We start from the raw sequence: 20,143 nt of genomic DNA on the forward strand, positions 1-20,143 counted from the left end.
AAAATGACATTTCATGCTAACATTCGCATAAAATGGAAACTTGAAAGCTATGCGACATCCAAGGAATGTTAGGCGTCACGAACCAAGTCTTCGTACCTGAAATATGCCCCAGTATCATAGGGGTGAGTAACATAAAGCTACTCATAGGAGATGAGCATGCATTGACCAAACATTTTACAAATTTATCACCTTAAGGTGAAACATGTTAAAGGGGTTTATGCCACCTAACGTCTATATCGAAATGAGACTCAGGGAGCATCCTAAGCTACCTTAGAGTGTTTCTAACATAAATCACATCATCTATGCCATTTAAACAATATGGAAGCACGTTATACAAAGCAACAAGATATAGGTTCTTAAAGGTATTAACTTGCAATCTCGAATACAGAAACAACTAAAGTGATCATATCACCTAACATCTATGTTCTAAATAAGTCTAAGGAATCATCATAGGCCATGCTGAACAATCAAAACGCAAATTACAACTTCAATGCAATCTAACCACATAAAAAACATATTATACAAAGCAACAAAATACAATTTCTTAAAGTTATTAGCTTGAAATCTAAAGCCCGAAAATAACAAAAGTGGGTCATGCCACCTAACGTCTAAGTTATAAATGAATCAATAGGATCAATCCTAAGCTTTGTTAGAACGTCAAAACACAATTTTCAATATCGATGCAATTTAACCAACATTGGAACTTCCAATACAACGCATAAAGCACAATTTCACAAAATTAACATCATATAACTTAAAATGGAATGACAAATAAAGAACAATAAGTTACAACATCATCTAGTTATCAACTTGAAAATGAAATGTGAAATCAAACAAAGTGGATACTCAGACGTCATGCCGGATCAGACCGATAACATAGTTACTTTAGGGTTACTAGCCCATGGGTAACCTTCCTATGTGCGCACTAGACTACATAGAGGGACTATCCCCCGTACTAGAACCACGTCCTAGTCATAGTCAAACAACGATATCCCCAAGTTTCCAAAATCAACAAGTTGTGCAACAACGCATATATCAACAGGAATATGCAAGATAATCAACTATCTACCAAGCACAACCAAATTTGAAAACCTATACAATACATGCTCTAAATCCACAAATAATATGATATGATGAATGTCGAATCTTCAGTGTGCGATTCTTTACACGCTATGCATAAATGATGTTAAATATGAAGTGTGCAAACCATTACGCAAGATAACAATATATTCGATATTGAAAACATAAGCTCATGAGTTTAAATACAACAACAAGGTAGAACTTTAATTAAATTATGCTAATTTAAATCCTAAGGTTCTAAAACAACTTCAAATAGTCCCAAATTAATATATACTAGTAAACAAGTTATGACCAATACAAATATCAAGTTAAAACCTTAATTAAGCTAATGGGACCACAAAATAGATTTTAATTAATTCTTTTAATTAAAATCTCTTGATTTTCAAACTTAACCAAATGCTCTCAAATTAACCTATGTTGAAAAACATGCCAAGGATTAATTTAATATCACATTACAAGTTTATTTCATTCAATTTAAGATCATGTGAATTAAACTTTCACTAAAGTTAAATATAAATTAAAAGTTGCAATTCTCATGCAATTAATCCAAATTTAATACATGTGAACAGCTATATCTAAACTTAATTTTCTAGCATGCCACAATATAATTCCAAGTTATATATCACCATGAGGATTAAATCTTAAACATGGAATTTAATTAAATAAAAGGTTTCAAAACCTAACCGAATATTCTAAATCAAATATATGTGAAGTTATATGGCATGTAAATTAAGAATATCAAGTCGGAATTCAAATAAAGTGAATAGTGCACTCGGGGTAAATTAATTAATTAAATTAATTAATAATTACTAATTTTCAAAACACCTCCAATTATTTTCAAATTCAACTATATTGGAGAGCATGCTAAGGCCTAATTTAATATGCTAACACATATTAATTTTGAGCTAGTTAAGGCCACATGATTTAATATTTTATTCAAGATAAATATTAAATAAAATTTTTATTACTTGTTCAAATTTCCTCAATTTAATATATATCAATGACCATATTATAGAGTATTATATTACCATACTACATGTTTAAAACAAATCATAAGTAACCGAAAAAATCAAATCCAATACAAGAAAATTAAATAATAAAATATCTAGATTTCATATTTAAGCATGCAATCAAATTGTATAAGCATCAATAGCATGTTATATAACAAGAATTAAACCTATAACACCTCCTACCTCAATTTGAGATGAAAATCCCAAATCCCCACCGAATTGAAATGACTCCGAATCCGACGAAACTCCTAATTTTTGTCGGGGACAACACGATCTATATGAATCCCAAAGAAGCCCCATGAAACTCCTAGGGCTTTTTTTTTTTTTTTTTTTTTTTTTTTTTTTTTTTTTGTCTCTCTTTTACTCTCAATTGCTCTCCAAGGCAAACACGAAAAGAAGAAGAAATTTTGAAGTCTTCTAGCTTTTAGTCAGTTAGTTAACCCTAAGCCAATGCACAAGAAATCCTAATCCCTCTTTTCTCCTATTGTTGCTCCTTTTTGCTAAATTGAAATTAGGATTTCCTTAATATATTGTATGTATAATAAGTTATAGTGACGTTATACGATTTTTGGATAATTGTAAATGTATTAGTAAAATATTATCCATCAATATTTAAGTTATTGTTTACATTATTTTGACTAATTTTTCCTATATGACTACCAAGGTTTATATAAAGTTTAGAATGTCCTAGTTCCTCTGAAAATATAAAAAAATTCGTGCATAGGACTTGGAAGGAAGTTGGGATCAAAAAGGAAACAATCAGAAGAAGAAACTGAAAACTCTAATGCTGCCAAGACTTCTGGTACCGGTTCCCAACTGTGGTACCGGTTCAAGAAGGTCAAAAGCCTTTCCGATGCACTTTGGCTACCGGTTCCCAACTGTGGTACCGATTCAAGGTTGGCAGTGAACAAACCTGTTGTGGACCAAGGTTTGCTACCGGTTCAAGGATTCTCCTACCGGTATTCACTAGATAGAAATGAAATCTCTATTTCCTTCAACTTTCTAAACTCCCTAAAGTGTCCTCACTCACTCACATACCATCCTAAAGCATTGTTCTCATCATCCCGAAGTGTAGTATACCATGAACACTTGAACTTCTTCAATCCGCATCCGATCTTCAATCTTTGAAATTGATAACTGAAAAATTACAACTCGATCAGACTTATTTTGACAACAAAATTAGTTAATTATAAAATATATCTCACATAAACAAAGCCTCGTATACATAAGGTTTCTTAATGTTGATATCAGTAACATCAACCTCTAGTTTATCATCAACTTCAGCCGAGAAAACTTCGTAATTAGGGTCCTTATAATAAGTGCCCTTAGAGAAATTCTTCCTTTCTTTTTCCTCTCTAAGTATTTCTTCATAACAAGTAGCCATGTTTGCCAAATCAAAAAGATCATGAAACTCGACCCCATCGAACCTTTTGCGATGCTCAATGTCCAAACCATTCAAAGCTAGTTTGATATATTCATGTTCAGGCAAGTTCACTCGACACTTGAGTTTAGCCAAGTGTTGGGGCCTGCTTCCTCGCATTGTGTTGTAAATTGAGCAATATGTTGCACTGTGGAATAATTTTCCTCACCACTATACATAGAAAAATCAGTATATCGATAATTTCTAGGGAATTCATAAGCATCCACGTGATCAGGATAAGGTTTCTTATATACTGGCCGACGACACCTTCGCCCTTGAGCTACCTCAGCCTGGATCAAAGCTAGAATATGAGCCCCATCCTACATTATGCGCTGGCTAATCGATTGGTTTAAGTGTAGCATATGGATTAACCTACTCGTCGGGGATTCGCAATCATATGCCCCCCGGCAGCCGCTAGTGGTGCAAGTTGGTTATTTCTCCATCGATTCGGATTGCCCCCCATTCCCTCCTAGGAAAAATTGACAATGCTTGCGGGCGTTGCTGATTCTGATTCTGCTAGCGTTACGCCGGTGGTTGATATACTAGAATAGTCGGTATCAATGGTGTCTCTGGTATTATCGGCGAATTACCATCGAGTAAACTATCAGTTACACTCGGCTGGCTAAAGCTTTCTGTTGTTATCTGTTGCACTTGAGGGATGTGTGTCAATGATAAAGAAATATGTTGAAGAATTGACTCATAAGCTGCCGAGCTTTCGGCCTGACCAGGACGACTCTGGGTAACCGTTATCTGACCCATTATGGCTTCCATCTTCTGATTGACTTCTCCTATTTGGGCTTGCATCTTATTGCTATTTTCACTAATCTGTGCCTGCTGGCCATCAATTCTCCGTATGATGGCCACGAATATCTGAGCCAAAGGAACATCAGATGGCATAGCCGATTCTGCCACGTTAGATCCTCTTGGGATGATTAGCTGGTCCTCGTTTTCGATATCATCATTGGTTGTGGGAATAACCTTCGAATTCTTTTGCCTAGGAAGCTTAACTATTACAACTCACTCACCAGTGGGTCTCACCAGACGTGCCAAGAATGTTGACCCTAAAATCTGTGGGCTTCGCTGATTCAGAAATTTGTGTATGCAGATGTGCCAGAACCAACAACTTGGTTCGAGTGTGGAGATTAGGTCAAACTGAGTCTCTTTTGCAAGAAAGTTATGGATCAGACAATTGTATGACAGAGCGAACATTAAACTCTCAACTAGGTTCAAACTACCTTGATAAACAGGACTTTAAATAGGAAAGTGAATTGCAATGATCGATAAAACAGAATGAGAAAAGGATGAGAGAGAGATATATAAGAGAAAAATAGAGGGAGAAAGAAGAGAAAGAGAGAGTGAGAATAGAAATATTGCTAAAGAGAGGAAGTTGAATGAGACGAGAAGAGCTTAAGAAAGCATAATTATATTAAATTAAGATTTTGAGGGTGTTGGACTAACTCCTACACTTAAGCACTCTAATTACATCATGAGTCCATAAATTACTTATATAGAATAACTATCCGCATATCCAACCAAAACCAACTCAAAGATAACCATTATCATTATAAACCTTATCTAAAAAATAAGTTAGTATCTTCATCCACGCCACCTTTGCATATAGTTTCACATAATCTGTTGCCAAATCACTTTCGAAGCAATTTATTCCACGTGTCAACTATCATCCACGTCATTACCAAAACATTATGCCAAAATGGGTGCCAACAGGCGGCGAGGCTATCTTCAGTGATTCCACAGAGGCAATATGCCTTGGAAGACTGTGTTTTGGGCTTTAAATTGCAATTTGAAGTATATATGGTTTGATAGTGACTCGTTGGTCGACGTTTGCAAGGCTATGGACTTGTTGGATCAAGGTCCAAAGGATATTAAAGCAATATCTTTTGATATCCATGAAGCCTTTGTGTTTTTGGATCCCTTGTATAACCCTCTTATGGTGGTTTCTTTTGGACCGGTATTTGGACTTTCTTTATGTTCAAGTTCAAGGTGCACAAGTTGATGACGGATTTTCACATCAAATATGGAAACCACCTTGGATGGGACTAGTGCAATGCCTTATGAATAATGGTTCTCGATCCCATGCAAGAGATGGATAGAGGAGAATGGGCAGTGCATGTTCACAGAGCTCCTTAGGACTCCATTGTTAGTTTAAATTTGTTTAAGCCTTATTCCTCACCCTCTTCTATTGATGGACATGCAATATGCTTATTGCAAGGCCTTAATTGGGTGCTGAAACTTCCCTTCTAGATGATGTGTTTGCAGCTGATGTGAATGAGGTGATTGACGTTATCGATGGATCCTTTTCTTCACCTGTTGAGATTTCTTCCTGTATTTTTGTTCTCCTAATGGCAAATGCTTGGTTCTAGCATGTTTTGTTTTCGTTCATATATTGTCGCACATAAACTGTTGCCAAGATTTCAGTTAGAGACTTTCAGTCTGATATGTTTGTTGCTTGTTGTTTGTCTGATCACATCCTTGTGTTAGCAAAGGATGGCCTCTGTAATCTATTGTGTTGTGTTGTGTTGTTTTGTTTGGCAAAAATAAAATAAAAATTATGTGTGATTGTTTTTCTTCCACTAACAAAGAAGAGAAAGAGAAGGATTAATTTTTTTTTTTTATTAGCAAGAAACTCATACACCTATTTGTCTCTAATGAAACTCGAACCCTCATGTTTTACTTGAAAGGTAGCGGAGTTGCAAAACACTATTTAGTCATCTTAAAACAATTTTAGAGTTCTTAATAAACAATTTTAGTGTTTTTTATTTACTAAATTACTCTTAATCACTCACTTATTAACATTTAAGTTTTAGATTTGGTGACTATTTATCTTCTATTGACTTTGAAATCACTTTAGAACAATTTTGTTTAAATTTAATGACCAAAATCTAATTTTCCCTTTTATATATTTGGATTTGTATAATTAAAATTACATCAACCCACTTATTTATTTATTATTTAATTATATATATATATATATATATATATATATATATATATTTTGCCATTTTCAAAAGCTTCCTTTAGCCAATTACAATTACTTTTTAAAACACTCAATCCCTCTTCCTCTCATAGTAGTATATATATAACTGCTGCATGTGAGTTCTAGTAATACTTTCTCTCTCCCCCCACCCCCCCTCCTCCTCTCTCTCTCTCTCTCTCTATATATATATATATATATATAATATGGTTGGTGTTTTTATTCGCTCTTCATTACTAGTAATGGTGCTAATACTCTCCGACCTCATCAACCAAACACATGGAGGGTATTTGAATAGTAATGTAAGTGGATTTGGAAGCGAAGGGTGTAATATTTTCCAAGGGAGTTGGGTGTTTGATGATTCTTATCCTCTCTACGACACAACAAACTGTCCGTTCGTAGAGAAGCAGTTCGATTGCCAAGGGAACGGTCGACCAGACACAGACTACCTCAAATACAGGTGGCAACCCACCGGATGCGATTTACCAAGGTACTGTACACCCACCGTTACTCTTTCTTATTCACGTTCTCTACCTGTCTTTATCGCGTTTTGCAAACCGTTCGATTTAAATCATCCATCAAGTTGTTGGAGAAGTGTAAGTTGTTAATTTTTTTTTTTTTTGACAATAAATTCAAACACCCACTCCACTTATTTGAAAACTAAAACTTTTATCACCTTATTCGATATAAGAATATAATATAATACTATAATAGTTGTGTTTTTTAATTATTATTATTATTATTATTTTAATTTTTTAATATGTTGTCACACTCGTTTGAAAGGTGAGAAAACTAAATATAGTAACGTGAAGTTAACAAAATATGCTTTTTTGACGTAGTCATTCGATTACCGTGTCATTTTCTATTAGTCTTTGGTGTCCTCTAAATCTTGTGCTGTTTTTATTCATATTACAATTGTTTAATATAGTTTATAGGGTAATTTTGTCACGAGGTCACTATTATCTAAACTAGCATATTTAATTTTTACTGTCTTGACGGTGACAAGAGTTGTGTATACCGTATAAAGTAGACTTATTGGCACTGGGCAGAAAATCCTTGGTAGAAAGGAAATCTTTAATTGTTAGATTGGCTCGTCATTATGTGGGATCTCTTTTTTTCTGACTTTTTCTCGTCTTGATTTGATATATTTGTATCTTATAAATAGTCCTTGCCAATAATTGATTTTTGTAATTTAGAGTTACTATATTTATTCCACAGAAATTTGATTTTTTGAATTTCAAACTAATTCGTTCAAGGGCACTAAATTTGGATACTCTAATTACATTTGACAAGATCTAAAGCATCTATGCTAATTGTATAATTTCACCATCAAATGATTAGGGAAGGGATTCGAGTTCGAATGGAGTAAAAAATGTGTGAGTGGAGAGAATATAAGCATTAAGCACCATTTTTCAAGAGGATCATAAGATGTTTTTTTATTATTATTATTATATTTTTTTTATTATTATTGATAAGAAATATATTCATACACCTATAATATTCTTACGGACTTGAACATTGGACTTTTTTTTTTGAACGACGAGGAACTGTTTTTCAAGAGGCATATAAAATAGTATATTTTTCCTACAATGCCATTATAGGGATTTGAGTCCGAACCTTCTCTTTCAAAAGTAAAGAAATATCAGTAGGCTACGCCGCAATTGATATAAAATAGTACATCAATGCACCATCTTTCCTCTGTTTCCCTAATTATATATACTATATATATATAATCTTTACTCCTATATTTATTTATTTTATTTTTTTTATCATTGACAAGAAACTTATATACACTTCACTTTATTCCTTTATATGCCTTCTCTATAAGAAAGGAAGGGAAAGAATAAGAAATGAATGAGACATTCATAAGGAAGAGATTTTGTATTTTTTTTTTTTTTAATTTTCTTTTATAATTATTTTACCATTATATCTAATAATATTTATAATATTCTAATTTATAGAAGATAGTACGTTAATTTAAAACTTGTATAATTTAAGATAATATTTAATTTAAAATATCTATAATTGTTTACTTGTCTTTTACTAAATTTTGAGTGGATGAAAATTTGTAAGGGACAAAATTCTTCTTTCTTTCCTTGTATTATTTATACTGAAAAACAAAAAAAAAAAAAAAAAATTCCTTTGTTCTGATTTTCCCTTCACATTTCTCCTTTCCTTTCTTTTTACCGACCTGAACCCTCACCGTTTAAAGTAAAAGAAATACCACTTGCCACAATAGTTTGGCCCTTTTAATCCACACATGTATTAAAAATTAATCATGATGTAGGCCTTTCAAAGTTCCAATTACATCTTGAAGGGCCCCACCCATATATATGGCCCACTTTATATCTTGGTTCAACCTCCACAGACTGGGTGACTTGTCTTCCAATTTTGTCATTACGTGTCGGACAACAATTGTGGACCACTCAGAGCAAATTGCGTACACACTACTGTGGCATCACGAGAGCCCACCCCCACTTCTAACCATTTTCTCGTGGGACCCAATAAAACATCAAAATGTTATGATGTTCCGGTAACCATGAATGGAAGCTAGGAAAAAGAGCATGCTATGTTTGGAAAGCTAGAAAATGGATGGAAATAAAAAAGTTTTAAGTGAAAATGAGAGAATTTGGACAAAAATTAGTGTTTCATCCATGTTTCAACTGTTTTTTTTCAAATGAAAATAATAAAAATAAATAATTGTGATTTACTTATTGACTTTATCAAAAACATCTTTAATATATTAAAAGACTAAACTATTCCTAAATATTTTACAAATTTAGGATTATATATATATATATATATATATATATATATACACCACCACCACAACTAACAGCTGCACCACCACGATCTCCATCACCAAATCACGCACTCATCAATGGCGCCGATCTATTGAGAACAAGTGATATGATTTGTTGTTCTAATGAATTGTTGTGTTTAGATGTGGGAGAAATTGTAGTTAGGGAAGAGGTGAAAAGGGAAACAAAGAGAAATTCGGGTATCTCATTCTCTTTTTTACTTTTTTACTGTTTTTGTTGGACATTTGGGAGGTCCAAGTTTGGCATCGTGTTGATGTTGCAAAGAACAAACCCTAAATTAAAAATTAGGGTTTGTAAATTGAATCGATGAAGAGAGCAAATTAGAGTTTGAACAAATATGGGTTTGATTAATAAACTTGATGGTCGGAAGAATTAAAATTGGTGTTGCCGACGAAGTAAACTTTTAGATTCCTTAAACCTTAGAGTGGTGATAGATCAGGTCGCTGTCCCTACAAAATCATGTTGATAGAGCAACATAGGAAGTGTCGATAGAAAGAAAATGAGATGAAACAAATAAACATCTTCTTCTTCTAAAAGTACCGTGGCTGCTATCAATCAGCTTTAGGAGGCCACACATCCAATTGAGATACCACATCAACCACTCCGCTTGGGTTCTAAATTGAAATTTCTAGGAATTTTCTGAACTGCCAAAGAAACACCATACGCATATGTATATATGTGTATAATATATATATATATTTATATATGTATAGGATTCTATTTTCTCTCTACCTTCAACAAACATGGAAACTTAATATATGGTTTTCAAAGTTTACTCTAATTTTCCTTTTCTTTTCAAATCCTTCTAAGGAAAAGAAAAGAAACCAAAAGAGGTATTTATGGAATAACTAATAATAATTAAAATAAAATAAAATAAATAATTGATGATGAAGGGAAACGGCTAGTAAATTAGGCGGTGAAGATGAAATAGTAGGTAGATTAGATAAAAAGTTGATTCATCTGGTAATGGTGGCGTGGTGGTGGGAGGTGGCCGGCCGGCGTTGAGAGAGGGCCGGTGAGGTGAGGGTGAGGGTGATGGGGGTAATTTTGTCATTATACAATTATGATGTTTTAAATTAAAATGTATTAAAAATTGAAGGTAAAAATATCATTTTGCACTCATTTTGACAGTGTGATTGACAAAAAAGTGATTTGAGGTGTGAGTGATAGTATTTTTCGAAAAATGTTTTAATGTAATATTTAGCCGTGAAACTAACCCTTTATCTTTCTATTTTATTCTTTCTACACCCAAAGTTAGACATTTTTTCTTTTACTTTGCCAACATCCGAAGACAATGACCTTAGACATTTCTTCTTTTACTTCGCCAACTCCCGAAGACAATGACCTTAGACATTTCTTCTTTTACTTTGCCAACACTCGAAGACAATGACCTGTCATCGTTGATGCACACATGGTTCATAGTTATATAGTACCCATCACGATTGCAGTGTAATATATTTGAGTGAATATTGATATAAATCGTTAGATACGTGTAATGATATCGAATTTTTAAAAAATATTACAAACTGACCTATACGTAACGTATCAATCGATACGACCAATAATACACATAAAAATATCACATTAAATTAGTAATAAAACCAATAGGCCTATGGCCTAGCTGTATCAGACCCCTACTTCTCAAACAGTGGTCAAGGGTTCGAACCTCAGTGGAGGTATGTGTGTGTGAGTACCAACTAAGACAAAAAAAGATAATAATAAATAAATAAATTAATAATATAAGAAATAATCATTATATATATATACACACACATTGAGAATGTAATACTTGAAACACTGTTATTTCAAAAATGCAACACCAAATCCGAATATTGTATTTTTGCAATATGCATGTGTCACATTCTTAGTGCAATGAGTGTCGTGTGTGTTGGGTCAGGTGTTCCTTTCAATACAAATTGCATATGCATTAGAAAGATTCGTTTTGGTGGTAACTAAACACGAAATACAAGAAAGGAAAAAAAAAAACTTGTAACGGAAAGAATCTGAATTTCATGTTCACAACTTCCAAACGTAATTTATGATTAATGTTTTCATTTGCTTTGTCCTCAATATCGTGTGTTAATGTGTCACTGTCTGACAAGGATCATCTGCTGGACCCCACAAGCCTCTTGACTGGCCTTTTCTTGATGTAGGTTTGACGGTGGAGATTTCTTGATGAAATTAAGTGGAAAACGCATGATGTTTGTAGGAGATTCTTTGAGCCTCAACCAATGGCAATCACTCACCTGTATGCTTCACATAGCAGTTCCACAGACTAAGTACGTCTCCACCAGGGTTGGGGACCTCTCCACGTTCACATTCCCGGTAAGAATCTCTCTCTCTCTCTCTCTATATTTATATATATATAATATATATATATGCATGCAATGCACGTGAATGGTTATTTGTATGATTATAAAGTGAAAAGGATCAAAATGTATATAAGAATAATTTTGTACTTGAATAAAATAGTTGACAGACTTTAAAAATTTATTAGTAGAGATTGTAAATAAAAAAGGTTTGTCTAAATGATTGGTAGATATAATTTTGGGAGAGTGTGATCTATTTATCTCCAGATTTGAAAACTTAAACAATGACACCCCATTTTATAAATAAGGAGTCAAACACAGCCTTAAGTAACATGAAATGTCTAATATACCCTGCTATATACTTTCAACCTCACCTAAAATGACAAAACTACCCTAAGTAATATACATATATTCATTTTGTATACTCTTACAGACAGTTTTACTTTCTCTCATCTCCCGCAGTGCCACCGCGGCCACCACCTCTTAGCAGTTAACACCATCAACTATTCTTTTCTCTTCCATCACACATATCAACATACACATATACATTACACACATACATTACACACATATACATTACAATAATTTTCACACAAACCCAACACAGAGCCATGTCCAGTTTCCTTCACTGCCATCTGTTGCACGCCGCTGGGTTCCTCCACCTCCCTCCTCCTATACCACACCCTCAAACAACCCTTCAATTACCACAACCTCACCAGGATCCGGTGACGACTTCGGCCATATCCAGTTTCCTCCACCGCCAAGTTTACCTCCACCTGTCGCGCGCCGCCGTGAGGTGTGACCGAGCTCCATGGTCGTGTCCTCGGGCTTTGCGCCACCGGTTGTCGAATTTTGTGAGGATTAAGAGATTGGGTATGGGGTTGATGATGAGGGCGAAGGTGAATGTGAAGGTGGTCTCGGATTCGGATCTGCTATTGGCTGATTCGTGGTGGTGGTGGAGGTGAAGGTGAAAGTGAGTGGTGGTGGGCCTAAGTTGGGGTAGTTATGGAGGTTGCGGTGGTGGTGACTAATGAGTGGTGGTGACTAATGAGTGGTGGTTGCGGTGGTGACCGATGAGTGGAGAGAGAGAAAGAGGCGGTGGTCGTTGGTGGGTGATGTGGGCGATGGTGGTGTTGGAGCTGGGTAGATAGAAAATTATATACATATGGTTGTATATTCACTTAGGTTAGTTTGGTCATTTTAGGTGGTCAATGGGTAAATATGTATTTTCACCATGGTTGGGGTGTCTTTGTCTAGTTTACCAAACTTATGGGGTGTCATTGTCCGAAAATGACCTAAATTGTATCTGTCTTTTAGGCAAACCTGGGGGTGTCATAGTAATTTACCCTAAAAAAATAAAAAGAATCAAAAATAAAAATATATGAATAATTTTGATACATTTTAAATAATTAAATATAACAATGATTTTGCATATAAAATGCTGAGGAGTAATAGATAGACTTTAGGATTTATTGGTATAGTTGATATAGAATGCTTAGGAGTCTAGTACTTTTAAATAAATTATATTAAAAAAATTAAAATCCATTATAAAAATTAAAAATGATTTGAAACATGAAAATAGTCAATAAGGTATATTTATAAATAAATATACAGATTTATTTATGCTTTTTTTTTTCTTTCTAAAATGGTCTTTAATAAGATTTTATCATTAGGTAAGTTTTTTTTCTTTTAGGGAAGTTATATTTATAAATAAAAAAACTCTTACTAAGTAAGTTATATATTATAAATAAATTAATGTACTGAATTACTAAAATTCAATAATGTACTAAAACACTTTGTACTTTTAATAATAGTATGGACTAATAATAGTATGGATGTAGATATATTATGGTAGTTTGGATGTGCAATTATAAATATTCTAAATTATTATTTGGGATGAATACAGAGATAAATTTTTCTATTGAAGAAACTTAGACATTTCAAAATTATCAACAAAAGAAAATAAAGAAAACACTTAGACATTTCAAGCCATTTGGTGAATCTTTCATTTTATTTATTATTTATTTGTTTTTATTGTTTTTTTTATAGGATAGTTTACAATCTAATGCTATGTATAAAGTGAATGGGGACACAATTATGTTGATTTTTATTCTAAAATGAATGAGTAAGATGGTAATATAGGTCATTTGCATAAATAAATAAATAAAATTTGTTCATTTTTTGACATAAAAAATTGAAAATTAAATTATAAATAGTAGAGAGAAATTCTTTGCTTCCAAAAATATCAAATAAACGTTGATTTTTTTTTTTTTTTTTTATTAATAAAAGGATAAATAAAAGATGCCATAGGCTGTGCTCATTAAAGATGCATAAAGCTTACAATCTTATAGTAATTTACTATGAAAATTTGGCATTAAAGAATTAATATATAAACTTATGATTCTAGTAACCATCTACTCCAAAAGCTTAAGTAGCTTAAGCATATTATTGTGTGCTTGCTCACTCCTTGATGCATTAAACATGTGTAGATTTACAATGTTTCATTCATGTTCTACCGCGATGCATTTCTTGTTGATCTTGTAAACGAAAATGGTGAAAGAGTTCTGAAACTTGACTCAATGGAGAGCAGCAAAATGTGGAAAGGAATTGATACATTGATCTTCAACACATGGCATTGGTGGCTTCACACAGGAAGGAAACAACCGTAAGAATAATAATTCGTTAAACGCCCTTAATTCATAGTATGTTAAAATTCATTTTCTAGCTTCAATTGCTAAATAAAGATATTCTTATTTTCATATCTATTGCAGATGGGATTTGATTGAAGAAGGGAATGCAACATATAAAGATATGAATCGATTGGATGCTTATGAAATAGCATTGAGAACATGGGCCACATTGATAGACTCCTCAGTAGATCCTGCAAAAACCAGTGTCTTCTTCCAAGCCGTTTCCCCTGATCATAACAAGTGAGTCTTACATATATATATATATATATATATATATATATATATATATATATATATATATATTGTGTGTATTTTGTCTTATGAACTATCAAGAGAGCTTGCTCATATGATAAGACTTGCTTTGAATGTAGTGGATTTATAATGTAATTGAAGAATTTCTAAAGTGCTAGGTGAAACGAATGAAAGGAAATTTTCTAATTATATGCATTTGATTAGGATAAGAAATTCGAAAATTATCATTTTATGGTTTGAAATGCATGAAAGAGAAAAAGGGCATTATAGTAAATTATTAAAAGTAACTTTAAAAAATAAAAAATTTCATGAGAAAGTTAGGTAATGTACTAATGAAAAGTTAACTCCCCTCAAAACTTCTACCCAAATTTCAAAGTGTTTTAAAAAAATATTCATTTCCTTTATGTTGTTATTATTTCCATCTAATCGAATGTAGCCTTATAAGTGAATCATTATTCATATATATTCATCCAATACTATTTACCTTTGTAAATTAGTGGAAGTGAGTGGGGTGAGCCGAATGCGAAGAACTGTGGGGGGCAAACGCAGCCACTACTCGCTGCAAAGTACCCGGGAGGTCCACATCCGGCAGAAGTGGTGCTAGAGGACGTGCTGGGTAGCATGTCGAAGCCGGTGTATCTGCTCGATATAACAAGCCTTTCGCAGTTGAGAAAAGATGGGCACCCCTCTGTCTATGGCCATGGAGGGCACAACGATATGGACTGCAGTCACTGGTGTCTAGCTGGTGTCCCAGATACTTGGAATCAACTCTTATATGCAGCTCTCATTCATAATTACTAGATCTTTTTTCACATTATATGCCAAATGGAACAAATGTTCTCATTTGGTGGTCATTTCATGCGAAAAACTAATAAATTTTGTATTTGATGATTGCTTTTTAACATATGCTAATACACCAATAGCATTGGTCATGATGTTTTTCACATTATATATATATATATATATATATATATACCAAATGGAACAATTGTTCTCATTTGGTGGTCATTTTATAAACACAAGAAATTAATAAAATTTATTTTTGATAGTTACTTTTGAATGTTTTTATTTCTTGAATATGTATGTTAAAATATCAATGGACATAGTCCACATGGTACTATCTGCCCCCACACTGACTGCATTCACAGAGGTCATCAATAACACCCTAAATTGTTGCCACAGGAGCAGAATCACTGAATGTGACTAAAGCATGTCTCCAGCCTGGAAACTCTCCAAGGAACGGTTCCTACGGGCGATGCCTTTGGCGTCTGTAAATTCCCCTGGAAACTCTCCTAGGAACGGTTCCTACGGCGATGGGCAACAGCTAGACCAATGGCTGGGGCAACTTTTTTCGAACGCCTGCCTGGTTTGTATGAAACATTGTATGTATTAGTTATTCAAACAGAACTAAGATTCAAAAGAACTACAATAGTATGCAAAAAATAATTAATGTAGACAACCCTAAATAGTTGCAAAGATGCTTAATCGTTGAAAACAAAGTTATTACTAATTGGAACTGATTTTTTAACATCTCCATCAAGACAAGCACGAGTAATATCTTAAAATTAAGTGGAAGGATGAGGAGGGGAGCGGGTCTGCTATTTTTGCACCCATTCTGCCTACCAAAATAGCAACTCGAGAGAGAGAGAGATCTGTTTTGCAGCATTGATTCTCTCCAATATATTGTAGAAGCATAATCATGCATCCAAGATTAATGTAACATAATATAACAAATCTAATTGCCAAGGAGCAATTATTAGGATTCAGTAACCAAACACATTTTGTGGTTAAACCTTACCTATTCTATTTAAAATCATTACTAAACCTCTATCATTTAAAAATTCAAAAACCAAATGCTTGTAGCACAACACAAGTCCTCTGAGTTGAAGTATATACAGATCCTTATCAGTTGGTCAAATTTTGCAAGCACCTAAAAATCCATATTCTAAACACAAGTTTTACATGGCAGAGAATTCAGAAACGCAACTACAGACCATTTGGATCTAAGAGAGACTGAGGCAGTGAAATGCTAAAGATGGGATACTGGAGCATTTTAATATGGGTCAAGTACCAAAACATATTCTATTATGAATATAGTGCAAAACAGTCCGTGTATAGTTTAAAACCGCCCTATACTATTGATTTGGTACAAATAATTCCCTCGAGACTTAAAATGACGGATAATAGTCTCATTATAGTATAATAAATTAATAAATAGAAGTACAAGCCATGTAAAATGACCATTTTGTCCAATTGGTATAGGAGTGAGTTTGTTTTGGACAAAGAATAAAATAAATCTCATTTTGTCCAAGAATGGGATAAAGCTGAACCAAACAACTCCAAAACCGGATATAATAAAACCCAAACCAAACACTCCCAAACTATATAATACACCCTTAACACCCTTAACTTGTGGTGGTAGTTAGTATTATCGGTGGTTGCGGTGCTGGTTCTTTAGCCTCGTCTGAACTCTCTCTCTCTCTAAAAAAAAATTGCAGTAATTTGGTGGTTTTTGGGTTTATATTTATGCGTATATAAATCACCCAAAATGTGTATTTGTAAAATTGAGTATTTATGTAATATTAGGTTTATGGAGTTGAAGATCAAAGAATCAGAAATTGGGTTTGGTTTTGTTTACAGCGGTGAAAAACAAGACTTGGGTTCTCTCTTCTCTCTCTATATATATAATAGACACACAAATTAAAACAGACCCATTACTTCAATTGGATGGTGCTAGAAGGAGAATCGACCGGCAAATATGGAAGTGGCCGGAAAAAATGGTCCCCGAAGAGAGAGCTACATATTTGAAAAATAAAAACATGGACAACTATTGATGAGAGGGAAAACATTTTGCTCATTCATTATTATTGTTTTTATTTTTTTTATTGAGGGTAGTTTAGACATTTCAATTGTTAAATTGACAAAATATCTTTAGCACAATTTGAAAAATATAACGGGGCGGGGGTTGTTTACGCGCATTATGTGGTACGGCAAAATGAAAACAAAAAAGATAAACTGAGATTTTCATATTTAATTTTGTCAAAAAATAGTTGGAAGGACTTATTTATACTTTTTTTAAAAAATTTTACATAATGAAATAAACATTTAAAAAAATGAGGGACTATTTGTAAATATAACTTACATTACAGTTACGCTTAACCTTTTTATTAATTTTCACACCCGATTTCCCAATAACTAAACGAAAAAAGTAATCATATAAAAATCACTGACCTCGAGCTCCTCAATAGAGAGGCCCCTCCTAACCCTGAATTCCATATTGTACTTCAACATTCGTCGACTCTGTACATGAACAATGGGACGAAATGGTACAGCCGTAAATCTAAGGAAAATCTTTGCAGCATTTTGCTGTTTAGTTGTAGATGGATATGAGAAACAAATATTAAACGGTTAGTAAGATGGTTGTAAATGATAATTAATATGCAGAATATAACTAACAAAAACAAAAAGACAGGTTGAATTATACTCCCAACCAAAGTGCATTATTTAAAAGGCTATGGTTTGTTTTTGTTTATGTGTGTTGGGGGTGAGGAACTACTTACAAATCCATCTTCTACCTTTCCGGACTGGTTTATCATCGGAAAAAAGAAGAAGAAAGGGTGTGAAGGAATTAATTTACCTAACACCATTTGAAGAAACCTCGTATGAGAAAACCAAGTTGTCCTCCCTTGACACCGCTGACATTGACCCAGTTTTTGAATCTACCACCAGTGGCTAAAGGCCTGAACTTTCTTCTTCTTTGTGTTGTGCGGAAGCATGGCCCAACAAATAACTAATGATGGTTGTGATCACAAACTAAAAAAAGAATACATTCACAAAATAATAAATAGGAGAAAACTAATATAAAAAAGAAAGTTAAGAATTTACGTGATTCGACAATGTATCTACAAAGATCAATGTACTAATAACAAAACTAGACTCACAAATGAGAAAATATACAAATATTTTCTCATCTCTAAATTAGCTCACTTAAGAGCTCTTGTTTTTCTCACTCTAATGAACTTCTCCTTTGATACTTCAAATGGTTTCTAAGGCTTCTCTATTTATAAGAGAAGCAAGCCTTTCATCGTTGGAGCCAACAAGTGGAGTTAAACATAGAATGTTTTCCTCCATTAAACCATCTCATTTTTTGAGCCATAAAACAAGGATTCCCTGTTTTGAGCCATTAATCAACACTTTGAACCCTAAGTCCTCACTCCTTAGCTCTGGTTTGTTACTCGGGTTTGATCGACCATGCAACGAAACGACTGTCTGAGGCGATAAACAGGTTAAGGAATTTTGCAACAGTGGCCGAGTTATGGAGGGAAAATGAACAGTGAACAAATGAATTCAGATTTTTGAAATGGAAATTTGAATTTGGGTTAGGGATTTTGAAATGTTCGCTTAATTTGAATTAGGACAGAATGTTTGAAAACGTTTGATAGGGTTTCAAAAAAAATTCAAAAAAAAATTGGGTGAAATTTTCAATATTTGGGTTTCACTTTAGTAGGGTTGATTTGGAGGGATAGGGAGAGAAAAGAAAAGAGAGGATAGTGTAAGAGTGTGTTTAGGTAACTTAATTGGAGAGAAAATAGAGAATAGAGAGAGATGGGGAGGCCTATCCCTTATAAGCTTTCTCTCCCATTTTGAGAAGATAGGGAGGGATATTAGTTGTAAATTCTTAATACCAAAAATACCCTTCACAAATCAATATAAAAAAAAAAGTTTTTCCATTTATGTTTTAATTTTGTTTTCATTCATTATTTTTATTTTTTTCTTTTTTCTTTTTTCTTTTCTACTTTTGTTTTTACCTATTGCATTGAACTATCACAAAGAAACATTCCAAATATCCTATGTGAGATTTTGGAAATGATGTGAAGTGGTTATGAAAGGGTAGGATAGTAATTTGATCACTATCCTTTCTTTTCTTATCTCTCCTCTATCTTATCCAAACAACAATAATTATTCTTTCTTTTCTTTTCTTCCCCATCTATATCCAAACACGAATTAAAACTAATATTATCCTTTCTTTTATTTTATTTTCTCTCCTAACTAATACTATACTTTCTTTTCTTTTCTCCCTGTCTATCCAAACATACCCTTATTGTTGCTTGGGTTTCTTTGGCTGAAGCGTGGGTTAGTTAAGGGGTGCGACGTGGCAAAATAATAGCCATGCAAAATTCAACTGGACCAACCGGATTAGTAGTGGATTGGACTGAATCCAAGTCCTATTCTTCCGGATGGCCTAAAGGGATGCAAAAAGGAAAAAGAAACGTAGAGTGAGAGAAGGAAAATGAAGTGTAGAAGAGAGAGTGAGTGTGTTTAGAAGGTCTATATTGTGTCTCTGACTCTCTTGAGCAAAATAAGTTAAAAGCCTTCATTTGCTTTAATCTTCAAACCTCGGAAGCTCCTCCTTCAATGGCGGGTCTTGACCTTCTTCCTTGCTCTTCAATGGAATTCTTAAGACTGATTTTGGAGTGGGATAGTGTTGCTTGGTGTCTTGGACCTGAGATAAGGATGCCAGAAGACTACAGAGAGGTGCTGTGTAATCTAGATAGTTTTACCCCTGTG

The 20,143-nt window shown here is 33.6% G+C and overlaps 1 protein-coding gene across 1 annotated transcript; it reads left to right on the plus strand.

Moving 5' to 3' along the window:
• The first annotated feature begins 6,675 nt into the window (after positions 1 to 6,675).
• On the plus strand, positions 6,676 to 15,466 carry LOC132311207 (protein trichome birefringence-like 43). Its single transcript, XM_059809005.1, has 5 exons — positions 6,676 to 6,992; positions 11,478 to 11,649; positions 14,123 to 14,298; positions 14,405 to 14,563; positions 15,073 to 15,466. Exons 1-5 carry the CDS (start codon positions 6,709 to 6,711, stop codon positions 15,374 to 15,376), a joined length of 1,095 nt encoding a protein of 364 aa, XP_059664988.1. The 5' UTR covers positions 6,676 to 6,708; the 3' UTR covers positions 15,377 to 15,466.
• Positions 15,467 to 20,143: the final 4,677 nt, after the last annotated feature.

Source organism: Cornus florida, unplaced genomic scaffold (genome assembly GCF_030987335.1).
Source record: "Cornus florida cultivar Cherokee Brave unplaced genomic scaffold, ASM3098733v1 CherokeeBrave_3.0.0_Hap2_Chr06, whole genome shotgun sequence".
Taxonomy (NCBI): Eukaryota; Viridiplantae; Streptophyta; class Magnoliopsida; order Cornales; family Cornaceae; genus Cornus; species Cornus florida.

What these genes read in the sequence shown, in the direction of transcription:
- LOC132311207 (XM_059809005.1), top strand. Translation starts at nt 6,709, where the DNA reads ATGGTTGGTGTTTTTATTCGCTCTTCATTACTAGTAATGGTGCTAATA. An exon ending in TCTCCACGTTCACATTCCCG is followed by an intron (nt 11,650 to 14,122) that starts GTAAGAATCTCT and finishes AAACATGTGTAG; the next exon opens with ATTTACAATGTTTCATTCAT. An exon ending in CACACAGGAAGGAAACAACC is followed by an intron (nt 14,299 to 14,404) that starts GTAAGAATAATA and finishes TATCTATTGCAG; the next exon opens with ATGGGATTTGATTGAAGAAG.